The sequence below is a fragment of the Nerophis lumbriciformis genome, linkage group LG31, assembly GCF_033978685.3.
Source record: "Nerophis lumbriciformis linkage group LG31, RoL_Nlum_v2.1, whole genome shotgun sequence".
Classification (NCBI taxonomy): domain Eukaryota; kingdom Metazoa; phylum Chordata; class Actinopteri; order Syngnathiformes; family Syngnathidae; genus Nerophis; species Nerophis lumbriciformis.
In genome coordinates this window covers 2227501-2249943 of record NC_084578.2, presented here as the reverse complement: position 1 = coordinate 2249943, position 22443 = coordinate 2227501, and the positions used below count along the sequence as shown (strand labels likewise).

The following is a 22443-nucleotide window of genomic DNA, read 5'->3' as shown; positions in this document are numbered from 1 at the left end:
ATTTTTTATGGCAAAAACACAAAATATGCAAAAATTGTGCCCCCAAAATACTTCAAAGTGTAATATTTGATGTGAAGTCATTGGAGCCTTAAATAGGTCAATAATTCATAACATTGATTTGATTTATTATTATTTTTTGAGCAATGACAGTTTCTTGTATATATAAAGAAAATCCCACTAAAATGATTGGAGGTCTAAAAGGACCCCATCAATAAAATGATAAGAAATAAATCATACATTTGTTGTTGTTTTTTACTTTCAACACTTAAGTCTCTAGATCCCTTTTTGTCAAAGAAAACTTTTTTATGGCAAACACACAAAATATGCAATATTTTCATTAACAAATATTTCAAAGTGTAATATTTGATGTGAAGTCATTGGAGCCTTAAATATGTCTATAATTCATAACAACATTGATTTTTTTGTATTCATTTTTTTTTAGCAATACATTTTTATTTAAAAAAAAAACCCAACTAAAATTGCTGATAAATTAGTAATAAAAATGATTACAAATAAATCATATATTAGTTTTCCATTCAAGACTTAAGCCTCCAGATCAACTTTAGATCCATCCTTCCATTACAATTATTATTATTTTTTTATTATGTTGTTTTCATTTGTTTTATGCCCTTTTTGTCAAATAAAACTACATACATATACAGTATAAATTAAAAAACTATTTTTTATGGCAAAAACCCAAAATATGCAAAAATTGTCCCCCCAAAATACTTCAAAGTGTAATATTTGATGTGAAGTCATTGGAGCCTTAAATATGTCTATAATTCCTAACAACATTGATTTTTTCTATTCATTTTTTTTTAGCAATACATTTTTATTAAAAAAAAAAAAAAAAAAAAAAACTAAAATTGCTGATAAATTAGTAATAAAAATGATTACAAATAAATCATATATTAGTTTTTTCATTTTTTTTTCCATTCAAGACTTAAGCCTCCAGATCAACTTTAGATCCATCCTTCCATTACAATTATTTATTTTTTTATGTTGTTTTCGTTTGTTTTATGCCCTTTTTGTCAAATAAAACTTTACATACATATACAGTATAAATTAAAAAACTATTTTTTATGGCAAAAACACAAAATATGCAAAAATTGTCCCCCCAAAATACTTCAAAGTGTAATATTTGATGTGAAGTCATTGGAGCCTTAAATAGGTCAATAATTCATAACATTGATTTGATTTATTATTATTTTTTGAGCAATGACAGTTTCTTGTATATATAAAGAAAATCCCACTAAAATGATTGGAGGTCTAAAAGGACCCCATCAATAAAATGATAAAAAATAAATCATACATTTGCTGTTGTTTTTTACTTTCAACACTTAAGTCTCTAGATCCCTTTTTGTCAAAGAAAACTTTTTTATGGCAAACACACAAAATATGCAATATTTTCATTAACAAATATTTCAAAGTGTAATATTTGATGTGAAGTCATTGGAGCCTTAAATATGTCTATAATTCCTAACAACATTGATTTTTTGTATTCATTTTTTTTTTAGCAATACATTTTTATTTAAAAAAAACAAAAAAACTAAAATTGCTGATAAATTTGTAATAAAAATGATTACAAATAAATCATACATTTTTTTCCATTCAAGACTTAAGCCTCCAGATCAACTTTAGATCCATCCTTCCATTACAATTATTTATTTATTTGTTTATGTTGTTTTCTTTTGTTTTATGCCCTTTTTGTCGAATAAAACTGTACATACATATACAGTATAAATTAAAAAACAATTTTTTATGGCAAAAACACAAAATATGCAAAAATTGTCCCCCCAAAATACTTCAAAGTGTAATATTTGATGTGAAGTCATTGGAGCCTTAAATATGTCTATAATTCCTATCAACATTGATTTTTTGTATTCATTTTTTTTTAGCAATACATTTTTATTAAAGAAAAAAAAACCAACTAAAATTGCTGATAAATTAGTAATAAAAATGATTACAAATAAATCATATATTAGTTTTTTCATTTTTTTTCCATTCAAGACTTAAGCCTCCAGATCAACTTTAGATCCATCCTTCCATTACAATTATTTTTTTTTATGTTGTTTTCGTTTGTTTTATGCCCTTTTTGTCAAATAAAACTGTACATACATATACAGTATAAATTAAAAAACTATTTTTTATAGCAAAAACACAAAATATGCAAAAATTATCCCCCCAAAATACTTCAAAGTGTAATATTTGATGTGAAGTCATTGGAGCCTTAAATAGGTCAATAATTCCTAACAACATTGATTTTTTTTGTATTCATTTTTTTTTTAGCAATACATTTTTATTTAAAAAAAACAAAAAAACTAAAATTGCTGATAAATTTGTAATAAAAATGATTACAAATAAATCATACATTTTTTTTCATTCAAGACTTAAGCCTCCAGATCAACTTTAGATCCATCCTTCCATTACAATTATTTATTTATTTGTTTATGTTGTTTTCTTTTGTTTTATGCCCTTTTTGTCGAATAAAACTGTACATACATATACAGTATAAATTAAAAAACAATTTTTTATGGCAAAAACACAAAATATGCAAAAATTGTCCCCCCAAAATACTTCAAAGTGTAATATTTGATGTGAAGTCATTGGAGCCTTAAATATGTCTATAATTCCTATCAACATTGATTTTTTGTATTCATTTTTTTTTAGCAATACATTTTTATTAAAGAAAAAAAAACCAACTAAAATTGCTGATAAATTAGTAATAAAAATGATTACAAATAAATCATATATTAGTTTTTTCATTTTTTTTCCATTCAAGACTTAAGCCTCCAGATCAACTTTAGATCCATCCTTCCATTACAATTATTTTTTTTTATGTTGTTTTCGTTTGTTTTATGCCCTTTTTGTCAAATAAAACTGTACATACATATACAGTATAAATTAAAAAACTATTTTTTATAGCAAAAACACAAAATATGCAAAAATTATCCCCCCAAAATACTTCAAAGTGTAATATTTGATGTGAAGTCATTGGAGCCTTAAATAGGTCAATAATTCCTAACAACATTGATTTTTTTTGTATTCATTTTTTTTTTAGCAATACATTTTTATTTAAAAAAAACAAAAAAACTAAAATTGCTGATAAATTTGTAATAAAAATGATTACAAATAAATCATACATTTTTTTTCATTCAAGACTTAAGCCTCCAGATCAACTTTAGATCCATCCTTCCATTACAATTATTTATTTATTTGTTTATGTTGTTTTCTTTTGTTTTATGCCCTTTTTGTCGAATAAAACTGTACATACATATACAGTATAAATTAAAAAACAATTTTTTATGGCAAAAACACAAAATATGCAAAAATTGTCCCCCCAAAATACTTCAAAGTGTAATATTTGATGTGAAGTCATTGGAGCCTTAAATATGTCTATAATTCCTATCAACATTGATTTTTTGTATTCATTTTTTTTTAGCAATACATTTTTATTAAAGAAAAAAAAACCAACTAAAATTGCTGATAAATTAGTAATAAAAATGATTACAAATAAATCATATATTAGTTTTTTCATTTTTTTTCCATTCAAGACTTAAGCCTCCAGATCAACTTTAGATCCATCCTTCCATTACAATTATTTTTTTTTATGTTGTTTTCGTTTGTTTTATGCCCTTTTTGTCAAATAAAACTGTACATACATATACAGTATAAATTAAAAAACTATTTTTTATAGCAAAAACACAAAATATGCAAAAATTATCCCCCCAAAATACTTCAAAGTGTAATATTTGATGTGAAGTCATTGGAGCCTTAAATAGGTCAATAATTCCTAACAACATTGATTTTTTTTGTATTCATTTTTTTTTTAGCAATACATTTTTATTTAAAAAAAACAAAAAAACTAAAATTGCTGATAAATTTGTAATAAAAATGATTACAAATAAATCATACATTTTTTTTCATTCAAGACTTAAGCCTCCAGATCAACTTTAGATCCATCCTTCCATTACAATTATTTATTTATTTGTTTATGTTGTTTTCTTTTGTTTTATGCCCTTTTTGTCGAATAAAACTGTACATACATATACAGTATAAATTAAAAAACAATTTTTTATGGCAAAAACACAAAATATGCAAAAATTGTCCCCCCAAAATACTTCAAAGTGTAATATTTGATGTGAAGTCATTGGAGCCTTAAATATGTCTATAATTCCTATCAACATTGATTTTTTGTATTCATTTTTTTTTAGCAATACATTTTTATTAAAGAAAAAAAAAAAAAACTAAAATTGCTGATAAATTAGTAATAAAAATGATTACAAATAAATCATATATTAGTTTTTTCATTTTTTTTCCATTCAAGACTTAAGCCTCCAGATCAACTTTAGATCCATCCTTCCATTACAATTATTTTTTTTTATGTTGTTTTCGTTTGTTTTATGCCCTTTTTGTCAAATAAAACTGTACATACATATACAGTATAAATTAAAAAACTATTTTTTATAGCAAAAACACAAAATATGCAAAAATTGTCCCCCCAAAATACTTCAAAGTGTAATATTTGATGTGAAGTCATTGGAGCCTTAAATAGGTCAATAATTCATAACGTTGATTTGATTTATTATTATTTTTTAAGCAATGACAGTTTCTTGTATATATAAAGAAAATCCCACTAAAATGATTGGAGGTCTAAAAGGACCCCATCAATAAAATGATAAAAAATAAATCATACATTTGCTGTTGTTTTTTACTTTCAACACTTAAGTCTCTAGATCCCTTTTTGTCAAAGAAAACTTTTTTATGGCAAACACACAAAATATGCAATATTTTCATTAACAAATATTTCAAAGTGTAATATTTGATGTGAAGTCATTGGAGCCTTAAATATGTCTATAATTCCTAACAACATTGATTTTTTGTATTCATTTTTTTTTTAGCAATACATTTTTATTTAAAAAAAACCCCAGCTAAAATTGCTGAAAAATTAGTAATAAAAATGATTACAAATAAATCATATATTAGTTTTTCTTTTTTTTTTCCATTCAAGACTTAAGCCTCCAGATCAACTTTAGATCCATCCTTCCATTACAATTATTTATTTATTTTTTTATGTTGTTTTCGTTTGTTTTTTGCCTTTTTGTCAAATAAAACTTTACATACATATACAGTATAAATTAAAAAACTACTTTTTATGGCAAAAACACAAAATATGCAAAAATTGTCCCCCCAAAATACTTCAAAGTGTAATATTTGATGTGAAGTCATTGGAACCTTAAATAGGTCAATAATTCATAACATTGATTTGATTTATTTCTTTTTTTTAAGCAATGACAGTTTCTTGTATATATAAAGAAAATCCCACTAAAATGATTGGAGGTCTAAAAGGACCCCATCAATAAAATGATAAAAAATAAATCATACATTTGCTGTTGTTTTTTTACTTTCAACACTAAAGTCTCTAGATCCCTTTTTGTCAAAGAAAACTTTTTTATGGCAAACACACAAAATATGCAATATTTTCATTAACAAATATTTCAAAGTGTAATATTTGATGTGAAGTCATTGGAGCCTTAAATATGTCTATAATTCCTAACAACATTGATTTTTTGTATTCTTTTTTTTTTAGCAATACATTTTTATTTTTTAAAAAAACCAACTGAAATTGCTGATAAATTAGTAATAAAAATGATTACAAATAAATCATATATTAGTTTTTTCATTTTTTTTCCATTCAAGACTTAAGCCTCCAGATCAACTTTAGATCCATCCTTCCATTACAATTATTTATTTATTTTTTTATGTTGTTTTCATTTGTTTTATGCCCTTTTTGTCAAATAAAACTTTACATACATATACAGTATAAATTAAAAAACTATTTTTTATGGCAAAAACACAAAATATGCAAAAATTGTCCCCCCAAAATACTTCAAAGTGTAATATTTGATGTGAAGTCATTGGAGCCTTAAATAGGTCAATAATTCATAACATTGATTTGATTTATTATTATTTTTTGAGCAATGACAGTTTCTTGTATATATAAAGAAAATCCCACTAAAATGATTGAAGGTCTAAAAGGACCCCATCAATAAAATGATAAAAAATAAATCATACATTTGTTGTTGTTTTTTTACTTTCAACACTTAAGTCTCTAGATCCCTTTTTGTCAAAGAAAACTTTTTTATGGCAAACACACAAAATATGCAATATTTTCATTAACAAATATTTCAAAGTGTAATATTTGATGTGAAGTCATTGGAGCCTTAAATATGTCTATAATTCCTAACAACATTGATTTTTTGTATTCATTTTTTTTTAGCAATACATTTTTATTTAAAAAAAAAAAAAAACTAAAATTGCTGATAAATTAGTAATAAAAATGATTACAAATAAATCATACATTTTTTTTCCATTCAAGACTTAAGCCTCCAGATCAACTTTAGATCCATCCTTCCATTACAATTATTTTTTTTATGTTGTTTTCGTTTGTTTTATGCCCTTTTTGTCAAATAAAACTTTACATACATATACAGTATAAATTAAAAAACTAGTTTTTATGGCAAAAACACAAAATACTTCAAAGTGTAATATTTGATGTGAAGTCATTGGAGCCTTAAATAGGTCAATAATTCATAACATTGATTTGATTTATTATTATTTTTTAAGCAATGACAGTTTTTTGTATATATAAAGAAAATTCCACTAAAATGATTGGAGGTCTAAAAGGACCCCATCAATAAAATGATAAGAAATAAATCATACATTTGTTGTTGTTTTTTACTTTCAACACTTAAGTCTCTAGATCAACTTTAGATGCATCCTTCCATTAGAAGTTTTTTTTATTTTTTATTTAAATGTTTTTTTTGTTTGTTCGTCTTATGCCTTTTATGTCAAAGAAAACTTTTTTATGGCAAACACACAAAATATGCAATATTTCAAAGTGTAATATTTGATGTGAAGTCATTGGAGTCAATCATTTATAACATTGATTTTAATTCAGTTTTATTTTTGGAGCAATGACAGTTTTAAAGGGGAAAAAAAACATCCTGAATGTCAGTTTTGTTCTTGTTATGCTAAAGAATCATTTAATTCAATATTCCAACACAGTGTTACTGTTCAAACTGTGTAATGTTAATACGCTTTGTTTTTAATGAAATACGCTACTGTATTTTACTGGTAAGTACGCTCATGTTGAGAAGCATCACAATGAGAAGGTGGCCGGGGGCTTTTAGCTCATTGGTTAGCGCTGCTGGTTGTGCCCTCAGGTGAAGCTGCTGATAGGCGCCTACAGAGTGCAGCTGCAGTGACTTCATCTCCTCCTTCAAGCTTCCTCGCTGGCTTCTTCGGAACTTGTACAAACTTTTTTTCTCATGTTTTTCCCCCCCTCCTCTTAGCCTTTCAGTCTCACTAACCCTTGGAAAGTTTTTATACCTATTTTTTTGGACTGAATACATCCATCCTTTGTACTGTGTTGTGTAAATAAAGTCAACCATCACATTTTTAAAAGGCATCTTGAAACATTTCTTTTACAAGTTATTTTTCAGTTTCAAAACCAATTAAAGCTGCAAGCAGCATTGGTCGGGCCCGCGTATTTGGCAGGTGCTAGTCCTAAATGTCCCAATACTTTTGTCCAGTGATAGTCATAAGTGTCCCAATACTTTTGTCTACTTTTAGTCTGAAGTGTCCCAAGACTTTGGTCTAGTGTACCTACCTTGTCTGCATTGTGTGGGCACGTTGGTGCTTCCTGCTTTTAAGCAGCCATCTTAAAAAAACACCAGCGGGTCTTTGAAGGGTCATAAAATCAAAACCGGAGCAGTTAGAAAAAAAGCACTTCTGTCATTGTAATCACAAGAGTTCAATCTCTCTCCTGTGTTAGTTTGAAGGCGAAACGACAAACGCGCTCAGAGGAGATCGTTTTTGAAGGAAGGTGACCGGTTTTTACAAAAAATTTGTTTTGAAGGGGGAATAGCAAACTTCCTGTTGATTTTTGCTGGGGGTTGTTAATTGATGAAATCTTGGTCTAAGTGAGACCTACATAGAGGTTTTTGTTTCATGTCTCTCCGACCTTCCCAGTGGGAGTTACAGGCAGTTTTGTCTTTTTTTTCTTCAGAGGAGCAGTTTTTTTTGCGTTTTATTAAAAAATTGCAGTAGAGCGCAATTTTGAGATTTGGGGTTAGGTTTTTTTATTAGATCGCAATTTTTGCCAGTCCTGATGTGTGCGTCCAGTTTGGTGAGTTTTGAAGCATGTTAAGAGGGTGAAAATACACTCAAAGAGGCAAAATTGACTGTTTTTAGTACTTTTTTGTCTTAAAGGGGAATTGCCAACTTCCTGTTGATTTTTGCTGGGGGTTGTTAATTGATGAAATCTTGGTCTAAGTGAGACCTACATAGAGGTTTTTGTTTCATGTCTCTCCGACCTTCCCAGTGGGAGTTACAGGCAGTTTTGTCTTTTTTTTCTTCAGAGGAGCAGTTTTTTTTGCGTTTTATTAAATAATTGCAGTAGAGCGCAATTTTGAGATTTGGGGTTAGGTTTTTTTATTAGATGGCAATTTTTGCCAGTCCTGATGTGTGTGTTCAGTTTGGTGAGTTTTGAAGCATGTTAAGAGGGTGAAAATACACTCAAAGAGGCAAAATTGACTGTTTTTAGTACTTTTTTGTCTTAAAGGGGAATTGCCAACTTCCTGTTGATTTTTGCCCGACAATGTACTATTATGAAATGTAGGTCTAAGTCAGACCTACATAGAGGTTTTTGTTTCATGTCTCTCCGACCTTCCTAGTGGGAGTTACAGGCAGTCTAGTTGTTTTTTTCCCTAGGGGGCGCTAGAGCACAATTTTGAGTTTTGTGGTTCGTTTTTTTTTTTAAAAAGGCAATTTTTGCAGGTCCTGATGTGTGGGTCAAATATGGTGAGTTTTGAAGCATGTTAAGTGGGTCAAATTACAGTTTAATGTGGCGGCAGAAGAATAAAGAATAAAACCTTACAAATTCAATAGGTCCTTATGGCCCATTGTATAAGGACTCCCTTGGGAGTCCTTATACAATGGGCCATGCGGGCCCTAAATATATCCAATTTTGTCACCTTTGGGGCTCCCCTCAGTTTGGCCCCGGGGACCCAGAAGGGTCTCAGTCATAAAAATGTTGAAAAGAAGTCTTATTAATCATTTTTTTCCCCTTCACGCTTAGATCTCTTGATCCGTGCCTCTCAAACTCACTTATTGAAATATTCAAACACAGTGTTACTGTTCAAACTGTGTGTAACGTGGCCAAAAAATACTGAATATACTTGTCAAATAAACTCTCTACCGGGTTTTTAATGAATACTCAGACCTACTATGCTAATGTATTGACGTTTGAGAACCATTCATCTAGACCAGTGGTTCTTAACCTTGTTGGAGGTAGCGAACCCCACCGGTTTCATATGCGCATTCATCCAACACTTCTTTAGTGAAAAATAAAATGCTTTTTTTTTTCAAATTCAAGACAAAGTTATGTTTTTTTTCTGGTGCACAAAATGAAGCGTGCATGAACATCACCTTGTTCAAAGAACAAAAGCAACACAGTGCATAAACTCACAACAAATGACACACCTGCAAATCAGTCTGACTTCTGCTGTTGTCGTATCCGTAATACGCCGATAGGGAGAAGTTTGTATTTACACGATGAGTCGGGTGTGTCTCGACCTCCGCCGAACCCCTGAGGCCGACTCACTTAACCCCTAGGGTTCCATCTAGTGATGTGTCCGGCAACACCGATGCATCGGCGCGTGCGTCGAGCTCATAGAGCAAAACCCTGTGTCGGTGCGCGTACCGCTTTTAGAAAGTCACGTGACCGATCATGAGCTGTTTTGGTCACGTGACCGATACGCCAACTGTGTCGCCTCCTCTGTGCCCTGTGAGCGGCTCTTTTCTACAGCCGGAGAAATAATAACTAAGAAGAGAAAGCGTCTAAAATTGAATACGTTGGAAAAACTGTTGTTTTTTTTAAATAAAAATGTGTAAAAAAAAAAAAAAAAAAAATTTCCAGGTCCACAAGCATCCTCATTCACAACACGTTCTTAGATTTCCATGTTATGATACATGTTCACATTATTTATTGACTGTATCTAAAAAAGATAAAAATATATTTTTATTTAAATGAAGTTATGAAATAATCCTAAATGAAATACAATGACTTGGTTTATATTATTGTATATACTAGGGCAGGGGTTCTCAACCTTTTTTCAGCAATGTACCCCCTGTGAATTTTTTTTAAATTCAAGTACCCCCTAATCAGAGCAAAGCATTTTTGGTTGAAAAAAAAAAGATGAAGTAAAATACAGCACTATGTCATCAGTTTCTGATTTATTAAATTGTATAACAGTGCAAAATATTGCTCATTTGTAGTGGTCTTTCTTGAACTATTTGGAAAAAAAAGATATAAAAATAGCTAAAAACTTGTTGAAAAATAAACAAGTGATTCAATTATAAATAAAGATTTCTACACCTAGAAGTAATAATCAACTTAAAGTGCCCTCTTTGGGGATTGTATTAGAGATCCATCTGGATTCATCAACTTAATTCTAAACATTTCTTCACAAAAAAAAAAAAATCTTTAACATCAATATTTATGGAACATGTCCACAAAAAATCTAGCTGTCAACACTGAATATTGCCTTGTTGCATTTCTTTTCACACTTCTTTTTGACAGACATTTTAGTGACAAACCTGAGCTTGTGCTTCACTGAGTTTATGAACTTACATTCATATTTTGTTGAAGTATTATTCAATAAATATATTTATAAAGGATTTTTGAATTGTTGCTATTTTTAGAATATTTTTTTAAAAATCTCACGTACCCCTTTGCATACCTTCAAGTACCCCCATTTGAGAACCACTGTACTAGGTCATCAAATCAGTGTCAGTTGAGTCGGTCCATAGGTTGCCTGTAGGGATTTTTAATGTCCAGCAGATGTCAGTATTTAGTGACACAGTATCGACACAGTATCAATACAGTTTTGCAATGTGTCGAAACGCTTCATGACGCCTCATCAACCCATCACTAGTTCCATCCAACCCAGGTTAAGAACCACTGGTCTAGATCAACTTCAGATCTGTCGAAATAGAGTTGACCTTTTTTTAAAAATGAGAAAAAACTTGTTTATGGCAAAAACACAAAATATGTAAGATTTTCCCCATAAATTTTTCAAAGTGTAATATTTGATGTGAAGTAATTGGATCCTTAAATAGATCAATGATTCATAACATTCATTTTGTATTCATTATATAATTTTTTTGGTGTATATATACATATATATTTGTGTGTGTATATATTTGTGTAAATATTTGTGTGTATATATATTTATGCTATCATATTTATATTATGTTCATTTAAATATTTAATTTAAATTTAATATAAATAATATATAATACAAATATATATACATATTTAGGTATAAGTATATACGATTGTAGCTGAGATAGGCTCCAGCACCCCCCGCAACCCCAAAAGGGACAAGCGGTAGAAAATGGATTATTATATATACAATGAGTCGGGTGTGTCCTGACCTCCGCCGAACCCCCGAGGCCGACTCACCGGACCCCTAGGGTTCCATCCAACCCAGGTTAAGAACCACTGGTCTAGATCAACTTCAGATCTGTCGAAATAGAGTTGACCTTTTTTAGGGCCCGCATGGCCCATTGCAAAAGGACTCCCAAAGGGAGTCCTTATGCAATGGGACATAATTTAGGGCCCGCATGGCCCATTGCATAAGGACTCCCAAAGGGAGTCCTTATGCAATGGGACATAAGGACCTATTGAATTTGTAAGGTTTTATTATTCTTTATTCTTCCGCCGCCACATTAAACTGTAATTTGACCCACTTAACATGCTTCAAAACTCACCATATTTGACCCACACATCAGGACCTGCGAAAATTGCCTTTTTTTTAAAAAACCGAACCACAAAAATCAAAATTGCGCTCTAGCGCCCCCTAGGAAAAAAAAAAACTAGACTGCCTGTAACTCCCACTAGGAAGGTTGGAGAGACATGAAACAAAAACCTTTATGTAGGTGTGACTTAGACCTACATTTCATAATAGTATATTCTCGGACAAAAATCAACAGGAAGTTGGCAATTCCCCCTTCAAGACAAAAAAGTACTAAAAACAGTCACTTTTGCCTCTTTGAGCTGTAATTTGACCCCCTTAACATGCTTCAAAACTCACCGAACTGAACACACACATCAGGACTGGCAAAAATGGTGATCTAATAAAAAAAACCTAACCCCAAATCTCAAAATTGTGCTCTAGCGCAATTTTTTAATGAAACGCACAAAAAAATGCTCCTCGGATGAAAAAACTGACAAAACTGCCTGTAACTCTCCCTGGGAAGATCGGAGAGACAACCCCCAGCAAAAATCAACAGGAAGTTTGCTATTCCCCCTTCAAAACAAATTTGTTGTAAAAACCGGTCACCTTCCTTCAAAAACTATCTCCTCTGAGCGCGTTTGTCGTTTCGCCTTCAAACTAACACAGGAGAGAGATTAAACCCTTGTGTATAAAATAACAGAACAGCGTTTTGATACCTGGTCCGGTTTTGATTTTATGACCCTTCAAAGACCCGCTGCGCTGATGCTGCTGCGCTGCTGTTTTTTTAAGATGGCTGCTTAAAAGCAGGAAGCACCAGCGTGCCCACACAATGCAGACAAGGTAGGTACACTAGACAAAAGTCTTGGGACACTTCAGACTAAAAGTAGACAAAAGTATTGGGACACTTAGGACTAGCACCTGCCAAATACGCTGCTTGCAGCTTTAATTTAAAAATGTTTCACGTTTTGTTGGAGAAAAAACTTGTTTATGGCAAAAACACAAAATATGTAAGATTTTCCCCATAAATTTTTCAAAGTGTAATATTTGATGTGAAGTAATTGGATCCTTAAATAGATCAATGATTCATAACATTAATTTTGTATTCATTATATAATTTTTTTGGTGTATATATACATATATATTTGTGTGTGTATATATTTGTGTAAATATTTGTGTGTATATATATTTATGCTATCATATTTATATTATGTTCATTTAAATATTTAATTTAAATTTAATATAAATAATATATAATACAAATATATATATATACATATTTAGGTATAAGTATATACGATTGTAGCTGAGATAGGCTCCAGCACCCCCCGCAACCCCAAAAGGGACAAGCGGTAGAAAATGGATTATTATATATACGATGAGTCGGGTGTGTCTTGACCTCCGCCGAACCCCTGAGGCCGACTCACCGGACCCCTAGGGTTCCATCCAACCCAGGTTAAGAACCACTGGTCTAGATCAACTTCAGATCTGTCGAAATAGAGTTGACCTTTTTTTAAAAATGAGAAAAAACTTGTTTATGGCAAAAACACAAAATATGTAAGATTTTCCCCATACATTTTTCAAAGTGTAATATTTGATGTGAAGTAATTGGATCCTTAAATAGATCAATGATTCATAACATTAATTTTGTATTCATTATATCATTTTTTTGTGTATATATACATATATATTTGTGTGTGTATATATATGTGTAAATATTTGTGTGTATATATATTTATGCTATCATATTTATATTATGTTCATTTCCATATTTAATTTAAATTTAATATAAATAATATATAATACAAATATATATACATATATATATATATAGATATATATTCGTGTGTGTATATAAATGTGTAAATATTTGTGTGTATATATATTTATGCTATCATATTTATATTATGTTCATTTCAATATTTAATTTAAATTTAATATAAATAATATATAATACAAATATATATATAATACAAATATATATATATATATATTTGTGTGTGTATATAAATGTGTAAATATTTGTGTGTATATATATTTATGCTATCATATTTATATTATGTTCATTTCAATATTTAATTTAAATTTAATATAAATAATATATAATACAAATATATATATAATACAAATATATATATATATATATATATATATATATATACATATATATTTGTGTGTGTATATAAATGTGTAAATATTTGTGTGTATATATATTTATGCTATCATATTTATATTATGTTCATTTCAATATTTAATTTAAATTTAATATAAATAATATATAATACAAATATATATATAATACAAATATATATATATATATACATATATATATATATACATATATATTTGTGTGTGTATATAAATGTGTAAATATTTGTGTGTATATATATTTATGCTATCATATTTATATTATGTTCATTTCAATATTTAATTTAAATTTAATATAAATAATATATAATACAAATATATATATATAATACAAATATATATATATATATATATATATACACATATATATTTGTGTGTGTATATAAATGTGTAAATATTTGTGTGTATATATATTTATGCTATCATATTTATATTATGTTCATTTCAATATTTAATTTAAATTTAATATAAATAATATATAATACAAATATATATATATATATATATATACATATATATTTGTGTGTGTATATAAATGTGTAAATATTTGTGTGTATATATATTTATGCTATCATATTTATATTATGTTCATTTCAATATTTAATTTAAATTTAATATAAATATATAATACAAATATATATATAATACAAATATATATATATACATACATATATATATATATATATACATATATATTTGTGTGTGTATATAAATGTGTAAATATTTGTGTGTATATATATTTATGCTATCATATTTATATTATGTTCATTTCAATATTTAATTTAAATTTAATATAAATAATATATAATACAAATATATATATATACATACATATATATATATATATACATATATATTTGTGTGTGTATATAAATGTGCAAATATTTGTGTGTATATATATTTATGCTATCATATTTATATTATGTTCATTTCAATATTTAATATAAATAATATATAATACAAATATATATATATATATATATATATATATATATATATATATATACATATTTAGGTATAAGTATATACGATTGTAGCTGAGATAGGCTCCAGCACCCCCCGCAACCCCAAAAGGGACAAGCGGTAGAAAATGGATTATTATAAATAAATATATACATATATTAGTCAACATTGCAACTTGTTGTTACATTTTTACCTGTTTGCACTTCTTAATTTTTTTGTTTTTTTTGTAATAGTATTTAAAATGCGCCGGGGGCCATTGAAAAGTTAGTTGCGGGCCGCAAATGTCCCCCCCGGGGCCGCACTTTGGACACCACTGTGCTGGACGCAGATGGGGTCCTTGAACAGGATGTGTAACTGATCAAGATGGCGGGTTCAGGGGAGATCGTTTCTCTCCAAACCTTTGATCGATCAGTGAATGTTTGTGCGACAAAACCGCAGGAGGCGATGCCGACTAAAGGCTCCCTGGGTCGGCCTCGCCGTGACCGCGAGTCCGTCGTGACACCCGGCCCTCCTCGCCGCCTTCTGCTCGACGGCGTGGAAATTTGACGTACTTCCGGTTTGAGCATTTGAACGCACCTGGTAGGTATATATGTGCATGCGCCGTCCGTAGGACCTCAAACGCGCCGTATTACGCAATGCGTTCACTCGTGTGACGTCATCGACGCCTTTCATTGACGCTGACGCCTGCGTTTATATAAAGTCCTCGAGGATTCTGAGAAATGAAAACTGGGTGAACTCCGGCGACCCCCCCGAGTCCGTCTCATCGGACCCCCCCCCCTCCCACTCCCACCCCCACTCTGACCACTCGTGACCGGCCAGAGCGAGCAAAGTTTGACGGTGGGTGCGATGAATCATCTACAAGGTTAAATCCGCCTAATGGGCCCATTTAATTGAGCGCAATGAGCCGCTGTGCGCATGCGCTGGACTTAAAAAAAAAAAAAAAGGTTGCGTGCAGGATGCGAGCGGAGAGGAGGGCTCACTCTGCTTCAATTTCTCAAACTTTTCACACGTGGCTTCCGGTTTAGGTTTAAGCTGCATTTAACGTCAAAGTACCTTACTTTCTAATGTTTGTTGCTGCAAATAATACACAATGTTGTCGCCCTGTCGTCTACTTTGATGTTTTTCTAACCTAATTCAGGCCTGTTAAGATGGTGTTTGGTAATGTCACCGCCTCGCAAAGTGTCTAATTAGGGCCCGCATGGCCCATTATGAAATGGGACATAAGGACCTATTGAATTTGTAAGGTTTTATTCTTTATTCTTTATTCTTCCGCCGCCACATTAAACTGTAATTTGACCCACTTAACATGCTACAAAACTCACCATATTTGACCCACACATCAGGACCTGCGAAAATTGCCTTTTTTTAAAAAAAACCACAAAACTCAAAATTGCGCTCTAGCGCCCCCTAGGAAAAAAAAACCTAGACTGCCTGTAACTCCCACTAGGAAGGTCGGAGAAACAATGAAACAAAAACCTCTATGTAGGTCTGACTTAGACCTACATTTCATAATAGTACATTGTCGGGCTAAAATCAACAGGAAGTTGGCAATTCCCCCTTCAAGACAAAAAAGTACTAAAAACGGTCACTTTTGCCTCTTTGAGCTGTAATTTGACCCCCTTAACATGCTTCAAAACTCACCATATTTGACCCACACATCAGGACCTGCAAAAATTGCCTTTTTTTAAAAAAAAACCGAACCACAAAACTCAAAATTGCGCTCTAGCGCCCCCTAGGGAAAGAAACCTAGACTGCCTGTAACTCCCACTAGGAAGGTCGGAGAGACATGAAACAAAAACCTCTATGTAGGTCTGACTTAGACCTACATTTCATAATGGTACATTGTCGGGCTAAAATCAACAGGAAGTTGGCAATTCCCCCTTCAAGACAAAAAAGTACTAAAAACTGTCACTTTTGCCTCTTTGAGTTGTAATTTGACCCCCTTAACATGCTTCAAAACTCACCAAACTGAACACACACATCAGGACTGGCAAAAATTGCGATCTAATAAAAAAAAAAAAACTAACCCCAAATCTCAAAATTCTGCTCTAGCGCAATTTTTGAATAAAACGCACAAAAACTTGCTCCTCGGAAGAAAAATATGACAAAACTGCCTGTAACTCCCACTGGGAAGGTCGGAGAGACATGAAACAAAAACCTCTATGTAGGTCTCACTTAGACCTACATTTCATAATAGTACATTGTCGGGCTAAAATCAACAGGAAGTTGGCAATTCCCCCTTCAAGACAAAAAAGTACTAAAAACTGTCACTTTTGCCTCTTTGAGCTGTAATTTGACCCACTTAACATGCTTCAAAACTCACCATATTTGACCCACACATCAGGACCTGCGAAAATTGCCTTTTTAAAAAAAAAAACCGAACCACAAAACTCAAAATTGCGCTCTAGCGCCCCCTAGGGAAAAAAAAACCTAGACTGCCTGTAACTCCCACTAGGAAGGTCGGAGAGACATGAAACAAAAACCTCTATGTAGGTCTGACTTACACCTAGTTTTCATAATTGTATATCCTCGGGCTAAAATCAACAGGAAGTTGGCAATTCCCCCTTCAAGACAAAAAAGTACTAAAAACAGTCACTTTTGCCTCTTTGAGCTGTAATTTGACCCCCTTAACATGCTTCAAAACTCACCAAACTGAACACACACATCAGGACTGGCAAAAATTGCGATCTAATAAAAAAAAAAACCTAACCCCAAATCTCAAAATTCTGCTCTAGCGCAATTTTTGAATAAAACGCACAAAAACTTGCTCCTCGGAAGAAAAATATGACAAAACTGCCTGTAACTCCCACTGGGAAGGTCGGAGAGACATGAAACAAAAACCTCTATGTAGGTCTCACTTAGACCTACATTTCATAATAGTACATTGTCGGGCTAAAATCAACAGGAAGTTGGCAATTCCCCCTTCAAGACAAAAAAGTACTAAAAACTGTCACTTTTGCCTCTTTGAGCTGTAATTTGACCCACTTAACATGCTTCAAAACTCACCATATTTGACCCACACATCAGGACCTGCGAAAATTGCCTTTTTTTAAAAAAACCGAACCACAAAACTCAAAATTGCGCTCTAGCGCCCCCTAGGGAAAAAAAACCTAGACTGCCTGTAACTCCCACTAGGAAGGTCGGAGAGACATGAAACAAAAACCTCTATGTAGGTCTGACTTAGACCTACATTTCATAATAGTACATTGTCGGGCTAAAATCAACAGGAAGTTGGCAATTCCCCCTTCAAGACAAAAAAGTACTAAAAACAGTCACTTTTGCCTCTTTGAGCTGTAATTTGACCCCCTTAACATGCTTCAAAACTCACCGAACTGAACACACACATCAGGACTGGCAAAAATTGCGATCTAATAAAAAAAAAACCTAACCCCAAATCTCAAAATTCTGCTCTAGCGCAATTTTTGAATAAAACGCACAAAAACTTGCTCCTCGGAAGAAAAATATGACAAAACTGCCTGTAACTCCCACTGGGAAGGTCGGAGAGACATGAAACAAAAACCTCTATGTAGGTCTGACTTAGACCTACATTTCATAATAGTACATTGTCGGGCTAAAATCAACAGGAAGTTGGCAATTCCCCCTTCAAGACAAAAAAGTACTAAAAACTGTCACTTTTGCCTCTTTGAGCTGTAATTTGACCCCCTTAACATGCTTCAAAACTCACCAAACTGAACACACACATCAGGACTGGCAAAAATTGCGATCTAATAAAAAAAACCTAACCCCAAATCTCAAAATCCTGCTCTAGCGCAATTTTTGAATAAAACGCACAAAAACTTGCTCCTCGGAAGAAAAATATAACAAAACTGCCTGTAACTCCCACTGGGAAGGTCGGAGAGACATGAAACAAAAACCTCTATGTAGGTCTGACTTAGACCTACATTTCATAATGGTACATTGTCGGGCTAAAATCAACAGGAAGTTGGCAATTCCCCCTTCAAGACAAAAAAAAGTACTAAAAACAGTCACTTTTGCCTCTTTGAGCTGTAATTTGACCCCCTTAACATGCTTCAAAACTCACCATATTTGACCCACACATCAGGACCTGCGAAAATTGCCTTTTTAAAAAAAAAAACCGAACCACAAAACTCAAAATTGCGCTCTAGCGCCCCCTAGGGAAAAAAAACCTAGACTGCCTGTAACTCCCACTAGGAAGGTCGGAGAGACATGAAACAAAAACCTCTATGTAGGTCTGACTTAGACCTAGTTTTCATAATTGTATATCCTCGGGCTAAAATCAACAGGAAGTTGGCAATTCCCCCTTCAAGACAAAAAAGTACTAAAAACTGTCACTTTTGCCTCTTTGAGCTGTAATTTGACCCCCTTAACATGCTTCAAAACTCACCAAACTGAACACACACATCAGGACTGGCAAAAATTGCGATCTAATAAAAAAAAAACTAATCCCAAATCTCAAAATTCTGCTCTAGCGCAATTTTTGAATAAAACGCACAAAAACTTGCTCCTCGGAAGAAAAAAATGACAAAACTGCCTGTAACTCCCACTGGGAAGGTCGGAGAGACATGAAACAAAAACCTCTATGTAGGTCTGACTTAGACCTACATTTCATAATAGTACATTGTCGGGCTAAAATCAACAGGAAGTTGGCAATTCCCCCTTCAAGACGAAAACAGTACTAAAAACAGTCACTTTTGCCTCTTTGAGCTGTAATTTGACCCCCTTAACATGCTTCAAAACTCACCATATTTGACCCACACATCAGGACCTGCGAAAATTGCCTTTTTAAAAAAAAAAACCGAACCACAAAACTCAAAATTGCGCTCTAGCGCCCCCTAGGGAAAAAAAAACCTAGACTGCCTGTAACTCCCACTAGGAAGGTCGGAGAGACATGAAACAAAAACCTCTATGTAGGTCTGACTTAAACCTAGTTTTCATAATTGTATATCCTCGGGCTAAAATCAACAGGAAGTTGGCAATTCCCCCTTCAAGACAAAAAAGTACTAAAAACAGTCACTTTTGCCTGTTTGAGCTGTAATTTGACCCCCTTAACATGCTTCAAAACTCACCAAACTGAACACACACATCAGGACTGGCAAAAATTGCGATCTAATAAAAAAAAAACCTAACCCCAAATCTCAAAATTCTGCTCTAGCGCAATTTTTGAATAAAACGCACAAAAACTTGCTCCTCGGAAGAAAAATATGACAAAACTGCCTGTAACTCCCACTGGGAAGGTCGGAGAGACATGAAACAAAAACCTCTATGTAGGTCTGACTTAGACCTACATTTCATAATAGTACATTGTCGGGCTAAAATCAACAGGAAGTTGGCAATTCCCCCTTCAAGACAAAAAAGTACTAAAAACTCACTTTTGCCTCTTTGAGCTGTAATTTGACCCCCTTAACATGCTTCAAAACTCACCAAACTGAACACACACATCAGGACTGGCAAAAATTGCGATCTAATAAAAAAAAACCTAACCCCAAATCTCAAAATTCTGCTCTAGCGCAATTTTTGAATAAAACGCACAAAAACTTGCTCCTCGGAAGAAAAAAATGACAAAACTGCCTGTAACTCCCACTGGGAAGGTCGGAGAGACATGAAACAAAAACCTCTATGTAGGTCTCACTTAGACCTACATTTCATAAATTGACAACCCCCCAGCAAAATTCAACAGGAAGTTTGCTATTCCCCCTTCAAAACAATTTTTTTTGTAAAAACCGGTCACCTTCCTTCAAAAACGATCTCCTCTGAGCGCGTTTGTCGTTTCGCCTTCAAACTAACACAGGCGAGAGATTGAACCCTTGTGATTACAATGACAGAAGCGCTTTTTTTCTAACTGCTCCGGTTTTGATTTTATGACCCTTCAAAGACCCGCTGCGCTGATGCTGCTGCGCTGCTGTTTTTTTTAAGATGGCTGCTTAAAAGCCACACAATGCAGACAAGGTAGGTACACTAGACAAAAGTCTTGGGACACTTCAGACTAAAAGTAGACAAAAGTATTGGGACACTTATGACTATCACTGGACAAAAGTATTGGGACAGTTAGGACTAGCACCTGCCAAATACGCGGGCCCGACCAATGCTGCTTGCAGCTTTAATTTACACTTGTTTTATGTACAAACATGAGTTGGGAAATTGTGTTAGATGTAAATATAAACGGAATACAATGATTTGCAAATCATTTTCAAGCCATATTCAGTTGAATATGCTACAAAGACAACATATTTGATGTTCAAACTGATAAACATTTTTTTTTTTTTGCAAATAATCATTAACTTTAGAATTTGATGCCAGCAACACGTGACAAAGAAGTTGGGAAAGGTGGCAATAAATACTGATAAAGTTGAGGAATGCTCATCAAACACTTATTTGGAACATCCCACAGGTGTGCAGGCTAATTGGGAACAGGTGGGTGCCATGATTGGGTATAAAAGTAGATTCCATGAAATGCTCAGTCATTCACAAACAAGGATGGGGCGAGGGTCACCACTTTGTCAACAAATGCGTGAGCAAATTGTTGAACAGTTTAAGAAAAAATCTTTCTCAACCAGCTATTGCAAGGAATTTCACCGTAATATCATCAAAGGGTTCAGAGAATCTGGAGAAATCACTGCACGTAAGCAGCTAAGCCCGTGACCTTCCATCCCTCAGGCTGTACTGCCATCAACAAGCGACATCGGTGTGTAAAGGATATCACCACATGGGCTCGGGAACACTTCAGAAACCCACTGTCAGTAACTACAGTTGGTCGCTACATCTGTAAGTGCAAGTTAAAACTCTCTTATGCTTAAAACCCGTTTTTAGCTTTTAACTTTTTGAACTGTTTTTAACTTTTAAACTGTTTTTATCCAACAAACTGTTCTTAGGGTAATTTATATTTGCTTTTTAAATGTGTATTTTTATTTCTGTTTTAAATGTTATTTTTTAGTCTGTCCTTTGCCTCCATTTCTTTGTGGTGTACAGCCCTTTGTTTTTCAACTGTGCTTGTTTTTAAAGGGCTTTATAAATAAAGTTGGTATGGTATGGTATGGTAAGGCGAAAACTGTTTATCAACAACACCCAGAAACACTGCCGTCGGCTTCGCTGGGCCTGAGCTCATCTAAGATGGACCTGATACAAAGTGGAAAAGTGTTCTGTGGTCTGACGAGTCCACATTTCAAATTGTTTTTGGAAACTGTGGACGTCGTGTCCTCTGGACTAAAGAGGAAAAGAACCATCCGGATTGTTATAGGGGCAAAGTTAAAAAGCCAGCATGTGTGATGGTATGGGGGTGTATTAGTGCCCAAGACATGGGTAACTTACACATCTGAAAGGTACATACAGGTTTTGGAGCATCCAAGCAACGTTACCATGGACGCCCCTGCTTATTTCAGCAAGACAATGCCAAGCCACGTGTTACATCAACGTGGATTCATAGTAAAAGAGTGCGGGTACTAGACTGGCCTGCCTGTAGTCCAGACATTGAAAATGTGTGGCGCATTATGAAGCCTAAAATAGCACAACGGAGACCCCCGGACTGTTGAACAACTTAAGCTGTACATCAAGC

At 32.7% G+C, this 22443-nt stretch overlaps 2 protein-coding genes across 2 annotated transcripts in view; both read left to right on the top strand.

Moving 5' to 3' along the window:
- mphosph8 (M-phase phosphoprotein 8) overlaps positions 1 to 7467 on the top strand; it is a 68630-nt gene extending 61163 nt beyond the window's left edge. Inside the window, exon 14 of the mRNA XM_061926104.2 lies at positions 7227 to 7467. Within this exon, the coding sequence (XP_061782088.1) occupies positions 7227 to 7268 (42 nt within the window). The 3' untranslated portion in view covers positions 7269 to 7467. The remainder of the gene's footprint in view (positions 1 to 7226) is intronic.
- Positions 7468 to 15558: 8091 nt separating this feature from the next.
- The window catches only part of zmym2 (zinc finger, MYM-type 2), an 80010-nt gene continuing 73125 nt past the window's right edge, over positions 15559 to 22443 (top strand). The window contains exon 1 of the mRNA XM_061926102.2: positions 15559 to 15749. The gene's annotated coding sequence lies outside the window, so the exon portion shown is untranslated. The remainder of the gene's footprint in view (positions 15750 to 22443) is intronic.